Source organism: Acomys russatus, chromosome 7 (genome assembly GCF_903995435.1).
Source record: "Acomys russatus chromosome 7, mAcoRus1.1, whole genome shotgun sequence".
NCBI classification, from domain to species: Eukaryota; Metazoa; Chordata; class Mammalia; order Rodentia; family Muridae; genus Acomys; species Acomys russatus.
In genome coordinates, this window is record NC_067143.1 from 37,402,253 (window position 1) to 37,417,140 (window position 14,888).

Here is a 14,888-nt window from a genome sequence, read left to right on the forward strand (position 1 = left end):
GTAAATTGCAGCCAAGATGGCATGGGACAGAAATTGGGCATGCTTCCAGGGCTTAGAGTGATGGCAGTGGGAGAACAAATAGACAGGACAGTTATGCAAGGTACTGGGGCATGTGCTATAAATACCATCCGGCACCTGGGGTTGGCCTTTATGTCAGTCTGGCTCAGGGATCCAGAAGGAAGACATAGAGAAGAAAGGGTTTCATTTTTTTATGAAAGCAAAAGATGTGGTACTTCCCATACCCTTCAATAATGGGAGAGGTAGAGTGATGGTCTGGTACCATCACACTGCCAAGAAGCTCCTCCGAAAAGATGCTGTCCATCCCTGACCACTCTGTAGAACAGAAGATGATGCCCTCATTTCATTGGGCTTGGGAGATTTCTAGTTCAAGAGCAGAGGGTTGGGAACTAATAGGGACATATGGAAGCTCTGGAGGTCACAGTGAGGCATTAACCAAATAAGGCACAAAAACAGGAAGCTTCGGTGTCACCCCACCATGGTGACAGCATGGAAGAATTGTTGAGGTTGGGATATGGGGATATCAGGTATCAGAAAGTCATCAATAACTGTTGGGTAGTTCCAGATGTGAGAGGAACAGAACGCCCAAACCAAATCAACCCCTGTAGGAGAGATAAACATGTTTTTGTGTTGATCCCAAGTGTGGGATAGGGAACAGACTTGTGAGAGAGCAGGATGTTTTTCCACTTAGAAGTCAAACCACTTGGTGGGGGAGCTTGGATGTTGCCAGCTGAAAACATCCTAGAAGAGACTCTGAGAATATATATATATATATCCCCAAAACAAGAGGCTTGGGAGAAAGACAAAGGATTTAGGATTGTTTTGGCTGTTCATCCCTGCACTTCGAGAGAGACCTCCTAGAGAGAACTGCTCCACGGAAGGCTTTAAGGCTTTGGGCTCCGGCTGAGGCTCTGGGCCTCAGCTGCTGTTCCAGGTTCCAGCGGCAACCTTGGTTGAATTGCGGGTTTGCTGAGGTCCTGCTGACTATGCCAGGAGCGTCGTTCCTCAGAACTGATATCCTTAAGGTTTCATTATTGTGTTCTTTAATCTCCTTTTCCTATTGTTTGCGTTAGTCGGGTTGTAAGGGAGGTAGGCTCATTTAATAAGTTTATAATAAAATATAATTGCTAAGAAAATCGAGCCTACAACCCACCCGTCAGATCTGCTCCTAGGATAACACACTCTAGGGACTGCTCTGAAGGGACTCACAGGACAACCAAAAGGGAAACTGGTGCAAGATTTGGAGCCTGGTAGCTCTGCAAGTCTCATGAGTGTCTGCCTCCAGGATACTCCTTATCCACCCCCTGGCCCTTTGCTATCTGAATAGCTTTGTGCCCTCAGTGTTGGCAACTGCCAAGGCAGGGCTCAGAGGGGACAAGTGGGGCCACAGGGTTTGTCTTCTATGAATGGTCATGTGACCAGAGGGGTCATATGTCCGGTGCTCTACCCAAAGCTGAGTCCTGCCTGTCACCTGCAGGCTTCATGGCCTGCCATAGAAAGAATCAGATACTGTCAATCCCAAGCTTGGATAAGGGACATCTTGAAGGCCATTGGTAAGTCCATGTCCACTTTGGGTCATTGAGTCCCAAGAATCAAAATGTTCCATGGGCCTCACATTGTCCCTGTATTATCCCCAGCCTGAGACACTCAGCTAGATAGTTCCCTGGTGTGTGTGGGGTGGGGTGGGGGCGGGGATGTCCTGTTGCCGTACTAGTCAGTATTCACTCTGTGTGTAGAGGACGCTGCTGTCCTGCAAGAATCTTTCTCTGCGTTTTGCGCCATTACGTGAATCCCAGTGTTGGAACTAGTCATAGTTCTTGAAGACTGAGTTTAAAAGCTGTCTGCTGCCAATTCATACTTCCTGAGAAGCCTGATTACACACAAGCATGACTTAACCAAAGTACTATGACACCTCATGCTAAGTGGCAGCGACCTGAGCAGGAAGCGCACCGACAAGGTAGATGCTTTTTCTTATTTCCCCTCCCTCCTCACTAGTAGCAGCGCATCAAGTGTCACTGAATAGAAGAAACTGGGCCAACTGGTACCTTTTTCTACCATGTTGGTTTAACCCAGTGGTGCACTCCAGGACATCTGTCCTGAAGCTAGTTGAACATTTCAGTCAGCTAAAGAGCTTTCTAAAACCCCGATGCCTTAGCTGCACCCCAAAAATTAGAATGTCTGGCAGTAGAACCAAAAGCATTGAGGGGAGTGAGTAGCCATTATCCGTTGTGTTGATGGGTCCCCTGCTATGCTCGTTAAGTCCTTCAATCTATCACTGCCTGTACTGAGGATAAATTTATCAGGGAATCTTCTATACTTTTCCGCCATCATCTGTGAGCATCTCTTTAAGTGTTTCTCAGCCATTCGATATTCTTCTGTTGAGAAGTCTCTCTTTAGTTCTGCACTCCATTTTAAAATTGGTTATTTGGTTTTGGTGATGTTTCATTTCTTGAGTCCTTTACGTATTTTGGATATTAGACCTTTGTCAGTTGTATGGTTGGTGAAGATCTTTTCCCAGTCTGTAGGCTGTTATTCTGTTCTGTTGACAGTGCCCTTTGCCTTGCAGAAGCGTTTCAGTTTCATGAGGTCCCACTTATTAATAGTTGAGTTCAAAACTTTATGTTGTCACTCATACAAAAACAAAAACAAAAAAACCTTCTATATTCCTTGTTTGCTTGTGGCCAAGGCGATATCCTCTGTAGACACTATATCAATCTTAGGAGGAAGCATATAGGTGTGTGTGTGTGTGTGTGTGTGTGTGTGTGTGTGTGGTGCTGCACAGAGGTAGGCTGAGGGTTCTTGGACAAAACCCAAGGCCATTGTGAGATCAGTAGGCCTGAGTTCTTAATTGGCTCTGCAAGGATTTTGCATGTCAGTTCACTGTGCTTGTACCTCGCTGGAAGGCTTTTCTACTACAGAAATAATGGTACTTGCAAACCCCACCCGTGGCTACCCACAGGACCCTATAAGTTATTCTTATGAATCATTTTTGGAGGAGAGACAGAGACAGAGAGAGACAGAGAGAGATTGAGATTAGTAGGCCTAGATCAATCAGCCTCAGAAATGTTTAGTCAATAACTCTACTTGTGAATGGTTTCTTGCAACTTCCTTCCTTTTCTTTTCCCCCTACAGAAGCAAAACTTGGGACAAAGCCAAGACTTGGAGAGCGGGGACCCCAGATTCTCGGTGTCCGGAGAGTCTATATTCAGACAAGGGAGGAGAAACGAATTAACTTGACTGTCGGCAGTAGAGCCTACTTGCTGCTCAATACATCTGTGATTATCAAATGCCCCGTCCGCCGCTTCCAGAAATCTCTGATCCAGTGGGAGAAGGATGGCCGTTGTCTGCAGAACTCAAAGCAGCTGGGCATCACCAAGTCAGGCTCACTGAAAATCCACAGCCTTGCAGCCCCCGACATTGGTGTGTACAGATGCATTGCAGGCTCTGCGCAGGAAACCGTCGTTCTCAAGCTCATTGGGACTGACAACCGGCTCATTGCACACCCGTCCCTCAGAGAGCACATGCGTGGTCCCCCTGGGGTGGACCACAATGAGGCCAATAGTCTGGGAGCCACGTGGCATAAAATGCGTCAGATGTGGAATAACAAAAATGAGCTTTACCTGCAGGATGGTGAAGTCGGCAGCCAGCCTTTCTTAAGAGCTCTGCTGGGGCCCTGCAGGACCTCTGCAGGGAACGCTAACTCCTGGGAGTTTAAAAACAAGCAGTTTGAAGCAGCCATGAAACAGGGAGCTTACAGCATGGACACAGCCCAATTTGATGAGCTTATAAAAAACATGAGCCAGCTGATGGAGACAGGCGAGGCCAGCGATGACCTCGCATCACAGATGATATACCAGCTGGTGGCTGAGCTGGCCAAGGCTCAGCCAGGGCCTGCTCAGTGGAGGGGCAGCCATGAGGAAGATGCTTCTGAAGCTCAGCTCAGAAGGCACACAGGAAGCACCACAGTAAAAAACTCTGGCAAGCTGACTTTTAAGCCAAAAGGACCTATTATCAGGAGGCAAACCCTACCCCCTTCGGTTTCATTTAACAAAACAATAAATGCAAGGATTGGGAATACAGTGTACATTACAAAAAGCACAAAGGTCATTAATATACTTTGCCATCTTATTACTCCCAGCAGTGAGGCCACTTACACATGGACCAAGGATGGAGCATTGCTGCAACCCTCTGCGAAGTGAGTCAACTAAGAACAGAGTTCCTTTAGTAGAACCTTATTGTTGCCTATTATTTTTAGTTTTCTTGGAAACATTTTCAGATTTCTTCTCCTAAGAATGTGCTTCCTCCCATTCTTCTTTATCTGCCTGGAGAAATTTACTTCCACTTTTTTATGTGTATGTATGTGCACAGGCGCACAAGTGTGCATGCATGAATGCATGTGTGTGTGTTTATGTATCTATACAAAATCTAGGAACAACAAATGAGAAAAAAAAAACAAACAGATATTTGGCTTTCTGAGACTTGCTTAACTCACTCAATATTGTTAAACAGTAATAAAGGCCCATTCAGGAAAAACTCTTGGTCAAGAGAATAGTCCTTGGCCTAGGTGGAGGCCTAACATTCAGGGTTGGTGAGTCAACCACTTGACCAAGGGACTGTCCCTCAAGGAGGAGTTGCCCCTAGCAGAGCCGGTCCACCTTAAGCCAAGCTAAAGAAGAGATAGGCAGACTAATTATTGATTGCATAAAATTACTTTTTTTTTCCCTTATCTTTCCTTCCCAGAATGCCTGTCCTCTAGGACAGTTTCTGCAAATCACAGTGTGGTTCTGGGGTCCGATTTAGAAAGGAGGAACTTTTTTTTTTTTTCTTATCCTGTTTCTGCCCAGAATCTAGCATGTTCTTCTTATTTTTTTTTCTGATAGTTTATACTTATTTGCTCTCTCTCAAAAGCCTCCTCTCTGTCTCATGACCTCATTATCCACCATGTATCTGACATTTTTGTTTGCTCAACTCAGGTGGCCTGGCTTTTTTCTTCTCTCCGCCATTTTCCTCTTCCAGGCAGCTGCTGAGATGTACAGCTTGCCTGCCATTGTTTGTTTGTTTGTTTTTCTTTAAAGCTAAAAAAAAAATGAAGATAGAAGCCAGTATGCATGCCTACATCCCAGCCTACTCTGGGGACACTCTAACCTAAAGCACAAGGAAAGCCTTCCTTACTCTTCCAAACATACAGTGTCTCCTCTAGGCAGGGGCTAGACATGACTATCGCTAGGGCTCTGTGCCAGACTGAAGTCTATCACTTTGCAGTCTCCATTCTCCACAGCTTGCAATGGCCCTCCAGCAATCATGTATACTATCTGTGTGTTTTCTCACTCTGACTCCTTTATAGGATCACTTTGGATGAAAACTGGGAAGATGCAGATACGGAATCCCACAAGGAAAGAGCAGGGGATCTATGAGTGCTCCGTAGCTGACCATCTTGGCTCAGATGTGGAAAGCTCATTGGTGCTGTGTGCAGGTAATGCCTGTGGACGAATCCCAGTGTGTCCAGCGGTCTTGTTGTTGCTGCTTTTTTTATATCACCCCAAATGCTAGAACTCTAAAACTTGAGTGTGGGTCACAATGGTACAGAGGGCTTGTTTAAACATAAAACTCTGGGCTTGCTGGATGCTGCCTAGAGCCCTGCCTTAGTAGGTTTGGAATGAGTTTAACAATTGGCTTTTAAACATGTTCCTAGGTCACAGCAACCTCTCTGCAGATAGTGGTTTAAGGCTTACTTTCAACAAATTGGGAGTTAATGAGCTGGAGGTTCATTGGCAATGTTGACGTTATTGATTTTCTAAAGTTCCATCAGGGGAGGAATGAGACTCAGTAACTCTTTAAGTTGGTACCTCTCTCTCTCTCAATGACATACCAGCTAATCCTTCTTCAGCACTGCACACTCGTGGGACTTTCCCAGTCATTGGACATTGGCATTTTGTATCAAGATGCCTTACACAATGGAAGATCATTTTTAGCTGTTCAAGTTGCAGTCCGCAATTCCTGTGGCAAGATCATATTCTGGGACTAGAAATAAACAAGAGAGCCGCTCCCTTGCTCCTGCTCTCTTTTCTTCTACTCTTTTGTGTCCTACGTGGATTGAGGTGATAATAAAGACATCAAGGGTTAAGTAGAATGTAGCTTGGCCTCCTAGGTACTGGCCAATCTATGTGGCTGACACTTGAAAGTTGAGCCTGTTGGTGTAGAAAGGTTCTTTGAGTCTGAACAACCAGAGGCTGGCTGCCTTCCCAAGGCAGAGTCTTCAGGCTTTTGTTTTCTCCTGGACTGTTGAGCCCTGTATTCATTAGCTCCTTTCAAGCAAACAGTGATGCAGGCAGCTCATGTAGCAAATAAGAAGACCCCGTCCTCCACCAATGCCCCCAAGTCTGCTCTTCAGTCCATCCCCAGATAACCTAAACTCCTGACAGAGCTAATGTGAGTGCCTCATGAGCCGGAGGATGAGTTGTGAAAACCAAAGCCTCTTTCCAACCAAAGGAGTCTCATCATTATTTTCCCATCAAGATAGTTTTCTACTGCTTCAGACATTCCAAGAAAGAATGGGACTTCCCTAGGATCAAGCATGCATGTGTTCTTATTCTGCATTCTCACTGTCTGCCTCACACAAATATGCACACAGGTGGACAGAGCATGTGTCCTGACCGAGTTGATGAGTGAGTCCATTAATAAGTGTCCAATTTCAAGGAGTGAAAGTTATTGAAGGAATTCCTGACTCTGTGGCTTTGCCTTTATTATTTCTTCCATGCAAGTTTTATGTGGCTATTGGTTTCTCATTAATTAAAATGCCAAGTTCTGACTTCTCCTCCAAACAATGCTAGTGCACTTGAGATAATCTCATATGATTTCATAAATGGAGAATCTCTACAGTACAGAGAAGTATGAAAGATTCTTAAAGAGGCACCCAGCAGCTTCCTTTCAATAAAAAACTTTCAATAGTGACAGTTTTACTATTTTAAGTTGGTGTGAATTTATTTAGATAGTATGAGAAGGGGCGTCTCTGACCACACACTGCAGGTGAATGGGTCTGAGAGCACCGAGTGCTTTTACTGGGATTCCTACTAAAGTCCAGCAGGAGAAATTTTTATACATGTACACGGTTAGAAGAAAGTCAACAAGAGTTGTGAGCTTTCCCAGTACGGCTTTCAATGAGCCTTGAGCCCAACATTTCTTCTATAATTAGTAAGTCAACCTGTCTCTGGCCCTAAAGGAAAACAGGATGCGGGGTGTTTTAGGAACTATATTATTGTTGAAGTGTCTGGTTGTACCGCCTTGTGCACTGCAGGCTCTGTGACCCTTAATTAAAGAGTAGCTATGCTCTTGTGACCACTGAGCAGAGAGCACAGTGTGGTGCTTTGTATACATTTTAGCTGAACAGAACCTTGCCTTATTCTTACTGCAGTGGGAGAGGCCTTCTCCATCCAGGAAAACACCTACCAAGGGCAACAGGCTAGATCAGGATCTACTGCCCTACCTCACATCCCTCCTCCTATAGAGTGTCAGATGGGCATGATCCCTGGTACTTCAGGCCTGCATAAACTCAGCCAAGGCTATATGTGAAAGATGCTCTTCTGCCCGGCCATGAGGTTTAGCATCTTATGAACTGAGTCTTTCTTTATGAAACTATCATAACCTTAATTTTGGTTATAAAGCTAAAATATTTTCACTTTATCCATGATGGTTGCAGTGTACCTTTGGCTGTCTCTGTACATCCATCTGTCCATCTATCCATCGCTCACCTAGTCATCATCTCTGCACAGAGTAGGTGCCTCTAGGGGTGTGTGTTCATGGCTGATGTGCCACAGTGGATGAAGAGGCCAGCACTCTTCCCTTCTTTCAATAAATCGAGGCTTGTCACTGAACATGAGCTTAAACCTAACAAAGTTTCTGCTCCCTTTGAATTAAGAGGCACCTGTCATCTTGTCTATTGAAAGAAATGTCACCAAACCGGAACACAGCCATTTGTCTGTCGTTGTGGGAGGCACTGTGGAGGCAGCCCTTCAAGCAAATGTGACACTCCACTGTCCTGTAAAAGGTAAGTATTATCATTTCCAGGGTGAAGGTATTTGGCCAACTAACTGCTAGAAGGTGACAGCTAGCATTATAGTGTTCCATATACCAGCCTGATGGACTCAAGCGCTATGATTTCTAGTACACTCACCATACAGCAAACTCCCAAAAGTGAGCTCCTCCCAGGGATAGAGAGATGGTTTGGTCAGTAAAGTCTTTGTTCTGCAAGCATGTGACTGACCTGAGTTCAGATCAGAAGCATGCACATTAAAAAAAAAAATCTCAGGCATGGTAGCATATGTCTGTAACCCCAGCTTAGGGAGTGGGGGGTGGTAGGATGCTGAGGCAGATAGACTCCTAGAGCTTGCTCCCTAGTTAGGCAGTGTGCTCTAGGTTTAGTGAGAAAGCCTTTCTCTAAGAAAAGGTTAAGAGTGGTTGAAGAAAGCTCCCAGTACATAAGCACCTGCACGCGCATATGTACAAACACACTAGTGTTCTCTCTCTCTCTCTCTCTCTCTCTCTCTCTCTCTCTCTCACACACACACACACACACACACACACACACACACACACACACACACACACACGGTTGCCACTTTCTTTGTCCTCACTGTGGGCTATGATTGACATACACAGACACTGGATTGTTCATCTGGGAAAGCTAGAGAAATGTACGCGGACAGATCCGTAATGAAGAGAAACTTTTGGTTATGAGGTTGTATGCTGACTGTGGAGCCCAAGAAAAAGAGTGTTTGGAAACTGTTGGTTGTGTCTTCCTGTTATACAGTGGCTCAACTCAGCAAAGCCAGGTTTAGTACTAGGAATGTCAGTATTTTCTACTCATAGTTCAGGCCAGATTGTCCCTGAGTGGGCCTGTGTCAGTGGCTCCTCCACTGTGTACACTAATGCAGGCACGCCTCCTTTATAAAGGACTCTTTGCAGTGCTAGGGATGGACCCTTGGGCCCAGCTTACGCAAGGCAAGTGTTCTACCACTGAGTTCCACCCACAGCCCTACAGATCCATTTTTTTTTTTTTTTCACTAAAGGAAGTAAAACTTTCAGCCTGACTCTGCCTGGGCTAAGGCTATTTTGCCACTCTAAGCCAGGCATTCTTAAGTTTTAACCTGGATTCTTGAGTCCCTAGAATGTGGTCAAACAATATAATCTGCACACTTCTCTAGGAATATAAGGGGCATAGAGTAGCTTTACATCACTTCCTTAGAGAGACATGTAAATGCCAAATTGAGACATGCTGATTCAAAATGAACTTTCTATATACCCTTAGTTTATGTGCATTGGCTTAGTTGTCTGAACAATTATATCCCCCAATTTCCCAGGATTAATAAGATAGCCCAATATTTGCAGCCATCTTTGATTCTCTGATGGTGAACCAGGTAGCCTAGTTGTGTGACTTTGACTCTATCACTGGGGAATTCTGGGAAAGTGTTTACTAATCCCATACAGGACATCAACAACAACAAAAAAGATCCCATCAAATCTAGTGTGAATTTAAACCAATGAGTTTATTGAGGTGACTTACAGGAGCATGGAAGCTCACCCCAGCATGGCTGACCACTCACTGAAGCCATGGCTCCGGAGCTCTCTGCACAGTGTGTAGGCAGCTCTACCAAAGAGTCTGTACTCTAGCAGCGGCTTCCTGCTTATGTGACCTTGGGGAGGGGACTTTGCTTCTTTTAACCTGGTGAGTGTCCAGGGTCTTGTAGGTTTGGTTAACTTCCTGGGTTCTAAGAACCTCCCGCCCTCTTCTCTGCCAGAGGTAATGTTTCAACTCAGAGAACCAGTTACACAGTGTGCTGTGACTGCAGGGGCCTCTGGGGCTGCCCAGTAGCATGATGGGTGCCATGAAAGGACCTGAGTCACACTCGTCTATCTCCCTTCCCCCCTTCCCCTACAGTGGTCTCGTACTTGCCCCATTTCTGAAGGCACACCTTTGGCTCAGGCACACTGGAAATATGCTAACCTCCAAGGTATTAGTTTTCAACCTCTGGCAGTCCTCGCAGTGTTTGGCTGATGTAGACTTTTGACAGATCTCCCAGCCTCCCAACTGGCTCCACCCACAAATATGTGAATTTTCTGGCAAAATGGACTGACCATTACAGAACAGGCCAGCCTTCTCTAGCCAGGGCAAGGAGAAAAGTAGAACAAAACTGTTCAGATGCCAAGCCACAGACGTCTCCAATTTCTGTAGCTCTCCACCTGCAGAGGATTCTGAAAAGTAGATGTGACTTCTATTAAGGGAGAACTCAGCTTTTCGTGTTTCTTTTTATGTTTTAACTTCCCAATCATTTAAAATCAAACTGTGCGGGGAGAGTCCATCAAAAGGCTTGTGGCCTGCTCTTTGCTGTCCCAAGCCAAGGACTAGATGCAGTGGAAACCGTTTTCACAAAGAAAGTCTCCAGGGAAGGCCAGTAAACTCAGCTCAGGTGTCGTCTCCTGTCCACTCAGGCAAAATCTGAGTTGTCTTAAACTCTTCCCAACTCTGGTACTGTCACTGTCCTGCCCCGCCCCTCCCCGCCCCTCCAGGATACCGGTCTTACTACTCTTCCTCCTTTTTTCTTTCCTTTTCTTCCTCCTCCTCTTCTTCCTTCTCACCAGTGAAGCTCAGGGTTGCGAGCATTCACCTTTCCCCACCATTCAGCTTTTCTAGAAACAGTTGCTTTGGTCTTTAGTGCCCAGCAGCACTCCACTGTGGACGCAGATGGCAGAAACCCCTCAGAGGTTCTTTCCCTCTTTACCTGCCCCTGGCACTGCCACAATCATGTTGAATTATGTGCTGTTTTTAAACAAATCTGTAGTGAAGTTAGTGTTTCCACATGGGCAGAAGCTACAGCCAGCTTAGCTTTGTACAGGGAGCCATCTTTTTAAAGGCAGATGGTGAAGCTGGTAAGAAGTCAGAAAATCCTGGTTGATAGCCAGTTCTGTAGTTAGCCATATACAACCATGGATGAGTCTGTCTTACCCTCATCTCCAAAACAGAAAATATTCTCTAGGAGTAGAAGGACTTTGTCATCATCTAATTTAATCTTTGCTTTTATATATTAATGTATAGCATGATTCACAAAATCGAATACGTCCTTCTAAATTACATCTTTACATGACAAATTGGAGCTTTGTAATTTGGTGGGATGTATCATTTTTAAAAAATAGTTGCTCTTGAACTGTTTTCTTATAGGTTTTGGTGGAGAGGGGGATCCCAGAGCACATACCTAGAACTTCTAAACAAGTCCATAATTTTTTGTCATAGCCAACATGTTTTACACTACTCCCATGGAATAGATATTAACATTGTGTATCTTTAGCCACTCTTAGAGATTTTTCTATTAATTCTATTGAATGATAGAACTAGAAAAACGAGTGTTTCTGAAGGTTAGATGTTCTGTCCTGAAAAGGTTGTTTGTCTTGCTTATTATTAAGAAATACTTCTTTATAAAATATTGGGTATTAGGGTGTGGGCCCCACCTCCTCCATCACCTTCTGTTAAGGACCGGAAGCAAAAAGCAGCAAATAGCACTGCTGTCTAATTTTTCCTTTCATGTGAGCACATACCATAAGCACTGTTCATCACATAATTTTCTGTTACATTTTTGAGGTACATGCCCTGCACACATGTGGAGGTCAGAGAACAAGTTCAGGAGTCAGCTCTCTCATTCCACCATGTGGGTCCATGGATAGAACTCAGGGCTTTGGATTTGGGGGCAAGCATCTTTGTCAACAGACATCTCACCAGCCCCTCCTGTAATTTTCTGCTCTGTGTGTACTCGCTTGCTTGTGAATCATTCTTGAGGCTCATCAGACACAGCTGATGTGAGTCCCTGGTGCAGATGTTTTACTATGTGTCGGTTCCTCTTTGGCTTCTAAACTTTCCAGGTCTGCAGACAAATGGGACTGAGCTAGGAAAATGATGGTCCCTGAATGAAGCTCTATGGCCCAGGTTAAAAAGCCTCTAAAGTACGAGGTACACAAAGTGAAATCCCACAAAGGGTTGGGTTTACTGTGAAATTGAAAGTTAACCAAAGAATGCAAACAGCATGGAACACTAGTTAGAATGCACAATATATGTATCTGCTTCAGAATCTGCAGCAGGGAGCAGCGTCTGGCCTCCACAGGAAGCTATCCAGATTGCACACAGAGGACTCTAGCAGGGCACAGGAGCAAATGTGTACAGGGCTAAGATGCTCCTACATTAAGCCCAATCATGGGGTGATTAAGGAGAATTTTCATCAAGAATGTAAAGATTTTTGCAATACTAACAAATAGTTAATCTGTTGGGTTTGCATTTGCTTGATTTGGTTAAGGCAAAGTCTCAGATTGCCTAGGCAGGGCTTGAACTCACAATGCAGTCAAGGATGACTTTGAACTCTTGGTATTGTTGCTTCTTCCTCCAGAGTGCTGGGATTACTACCATGTGCCACCATGCCTAGCTTGCAGGTATCTATTTTAGATCATGCCAAATCAGAGTTTGATGTCCAAGATACTTACTAGTTGTAATTGTATATAAGAGGAAAGCAAGCAGGAAAGGACTGGAGACAAAGGGAGACTGGTGCAATCCCCATGGAGCTCTGTGGGCCCCAGGAGAGCTTACAGGTAGAGTTCATTCACCAAGTTGCTGTGCTGTGTCCCACAATGGCCAGGGCTTCATTTATTTGCCTGCCTAAGTTCCAAAGATGTCTTATAAAGCAGAGTGGTGTTGACAAGGCATAGACAAAAAAGAAAAGAAAAGAAAAAAAAAAAAAGGAATAGAATATAGAGACCATAGCAGATTCAAGTAAATAGAAAAACCCAGGAGCTGAGAGTGGCAAAATGAAAAGTCAAAGCATATGGCTAGGTAAATGGTGCTTTGCAGTATCTCTGTTCTCATTGGTAATGAGATTGAGATAGAGGTGATGCACCCTTGGACCTGTTACATTGGAAACTTCTAGAGTTTGACACTATTAAGTGCAGGCAAGAATATAGAAAAATAAGAGTGGGCAGTATGGCCAGCCAGAATATATGTTGGAAAAACAAATATAGATAATTGGATATAAATATATAGGAAAAAACTCTACCTTGAGTGATTCTGACTAAATGTCTCAAATATGAAGAAATTAATTTTTCAATTAAAATATAAGAGATATGTTTATTAGTTGGGAGTGACAAAAATACTGGAAATGCAAATCATAAATAAAATGCTTCTCACATTGTAGTACTTAGAGAACTTTATGAATGTACTTGAACTGCTGCACCATATAGTTTTAAAGGTTGAATTTCACAATTTTGCTGTAGCATCTCAAGACATTGTCAACAAATTTTTTTTCTGGGCCTGGAGTGTTGGGGTGAAGGCTGCAAGAAAGATGTCAACAAATTTTAAAAACCTGTATTTCTGGGAGAAAATAGTTGTCACACAATATCCATGATATAGAAATGATTACCATAAATCAATTAAGTATAAACTACCAAATTAACAGTAAGCCAGCCACAGGAGTCAGCAGTGATTGGAACTGAAACCCTATGCTAGGAAGGATTTGTAATGTCTCTTTTCTCATTGGTAATGAGATTAAGATAGAGAGGATGCTCCCCTTGGACCTGTTACATTGGAAACTTCAAAAGGCTCACACTACTAAGCGTTGGCAAAAAAATATGGACAAATAGAGTGGGTGGTATGGCTAGCTTGGAGTGTATGTTAGAAAAACAAATATAGAGCAAGTAGATGATCAGAGTCAGAAATTCTTTTCATGAAGTGTGCCTCCTTGAGGCCAAAAGACAGCTGTCAGGATGCTCTCCACATCCCATTTGTAGTTGCAGGGAAGAGTGCCTAATCATTCTCGCTTTGAGAGAAAAGAAAAAAGCTTGTAGTTAGAACCTTGGCTCTAGCTATGATGCTCACTCACTGTTTGAAAATGTCTACAAAACAGGTCTAAATGCCCCCTTGATCTGGAGACATGGGCATGTGACTATCACTCGTGGGCCTCCCAGCCTTGCCTCCGCCTGGCTGTCTCCTGTGTCTCTGCTCCACTGTCTCCTTGTCCATTTGTTTTCTGTTACAGAATGAGTCACTGGGGTGGGGTATCTTGAAGGAAATTCTACCCCGTGCCTTAGGTCCTTGGCAGAAATGTGGGACAAAATGATAATGAAGGAAAGAAAAGTGCCGAGGATACCTAGCCAGTTGGGACTTGACTGGGTAGCCTTAGTTCTCCCTCCTGTTGGGAATGTCTAAGGAAAGAAGCCAGGAGTATCGGGCAAACTCTCTCAAAATAGGTAGATACAGTGTCCTTCACAAAAACAATTTTTTTTTTTTGCAGCTAAACTACTAGTCCATGAAAAACCCCAATTACCTATGTTATGATTCAGAAAAATTTGGTTGTAATAAAAGAGAAAAGAAGCAAATAGTGTAAGAATCTGTAATCCAGTGAAGCCAGAATTTGATATGTTTGAAAAGGGGTCTTTCTTTCACTTATGTGAGAGCTGCTGTTTAAAACAAAACAAGATACTAGAGGCAAATAAGTCAGGACATAAGGGGAGCTTTGGGAGATTTGGCTAGCCTTTGGGGAGAGTGTAGCCTGTCCTGGTTATGTTCTCATGTCCTCTGAATGCATGTCCAGATGTCTAGGTGTCCAGATGGCCACAGATAGTAGTGCTGTGTTGAACAGCCTAGATCTGACCCCATCTTGCCTCAAAAATGGATGAAGTCAAATGTATGTAGAGAAACCTCTTTTGAAAAATAGTAAGATATAGTTGAGAATTTTTTTAACATGTAAAGTTAAATATAAAAAGGTCTTAGTGACCTGTGAGTCCAGCCCTCCTCTACGAACCAGATTTGTCAGTTTTATGAAACTCAGGTCCCCAGCAGACAA

At 44.0% G+C, this 14,888-nt stretch overlaps 1 protein-coding gene across 1 annotated transcript in view; it reads left to right on the forward strand.

Moving 5' to 3' along the window:
* The window catches only part of Adamtsl3 (ADAMTS like 3), a 271,037-nt gene that overhangs the window by 223,130 nt on the left and 33,019 nt on the right, over positions 1–14,888 (forward strand). The window contains 4 exon segments of the mRNA XM_051149310.1: positions 3,151–4,213; positions 5,363–5,378; positions 5,380–5,491; positions 7,934–8,062. Of these exon segments, the coding sequence (XP_051005267.1) occupies positions 3,151–4,213; positions 5,363–5,378; positions 5,380–5,491; positions 7,934–8,062 (1,320 nt within the window).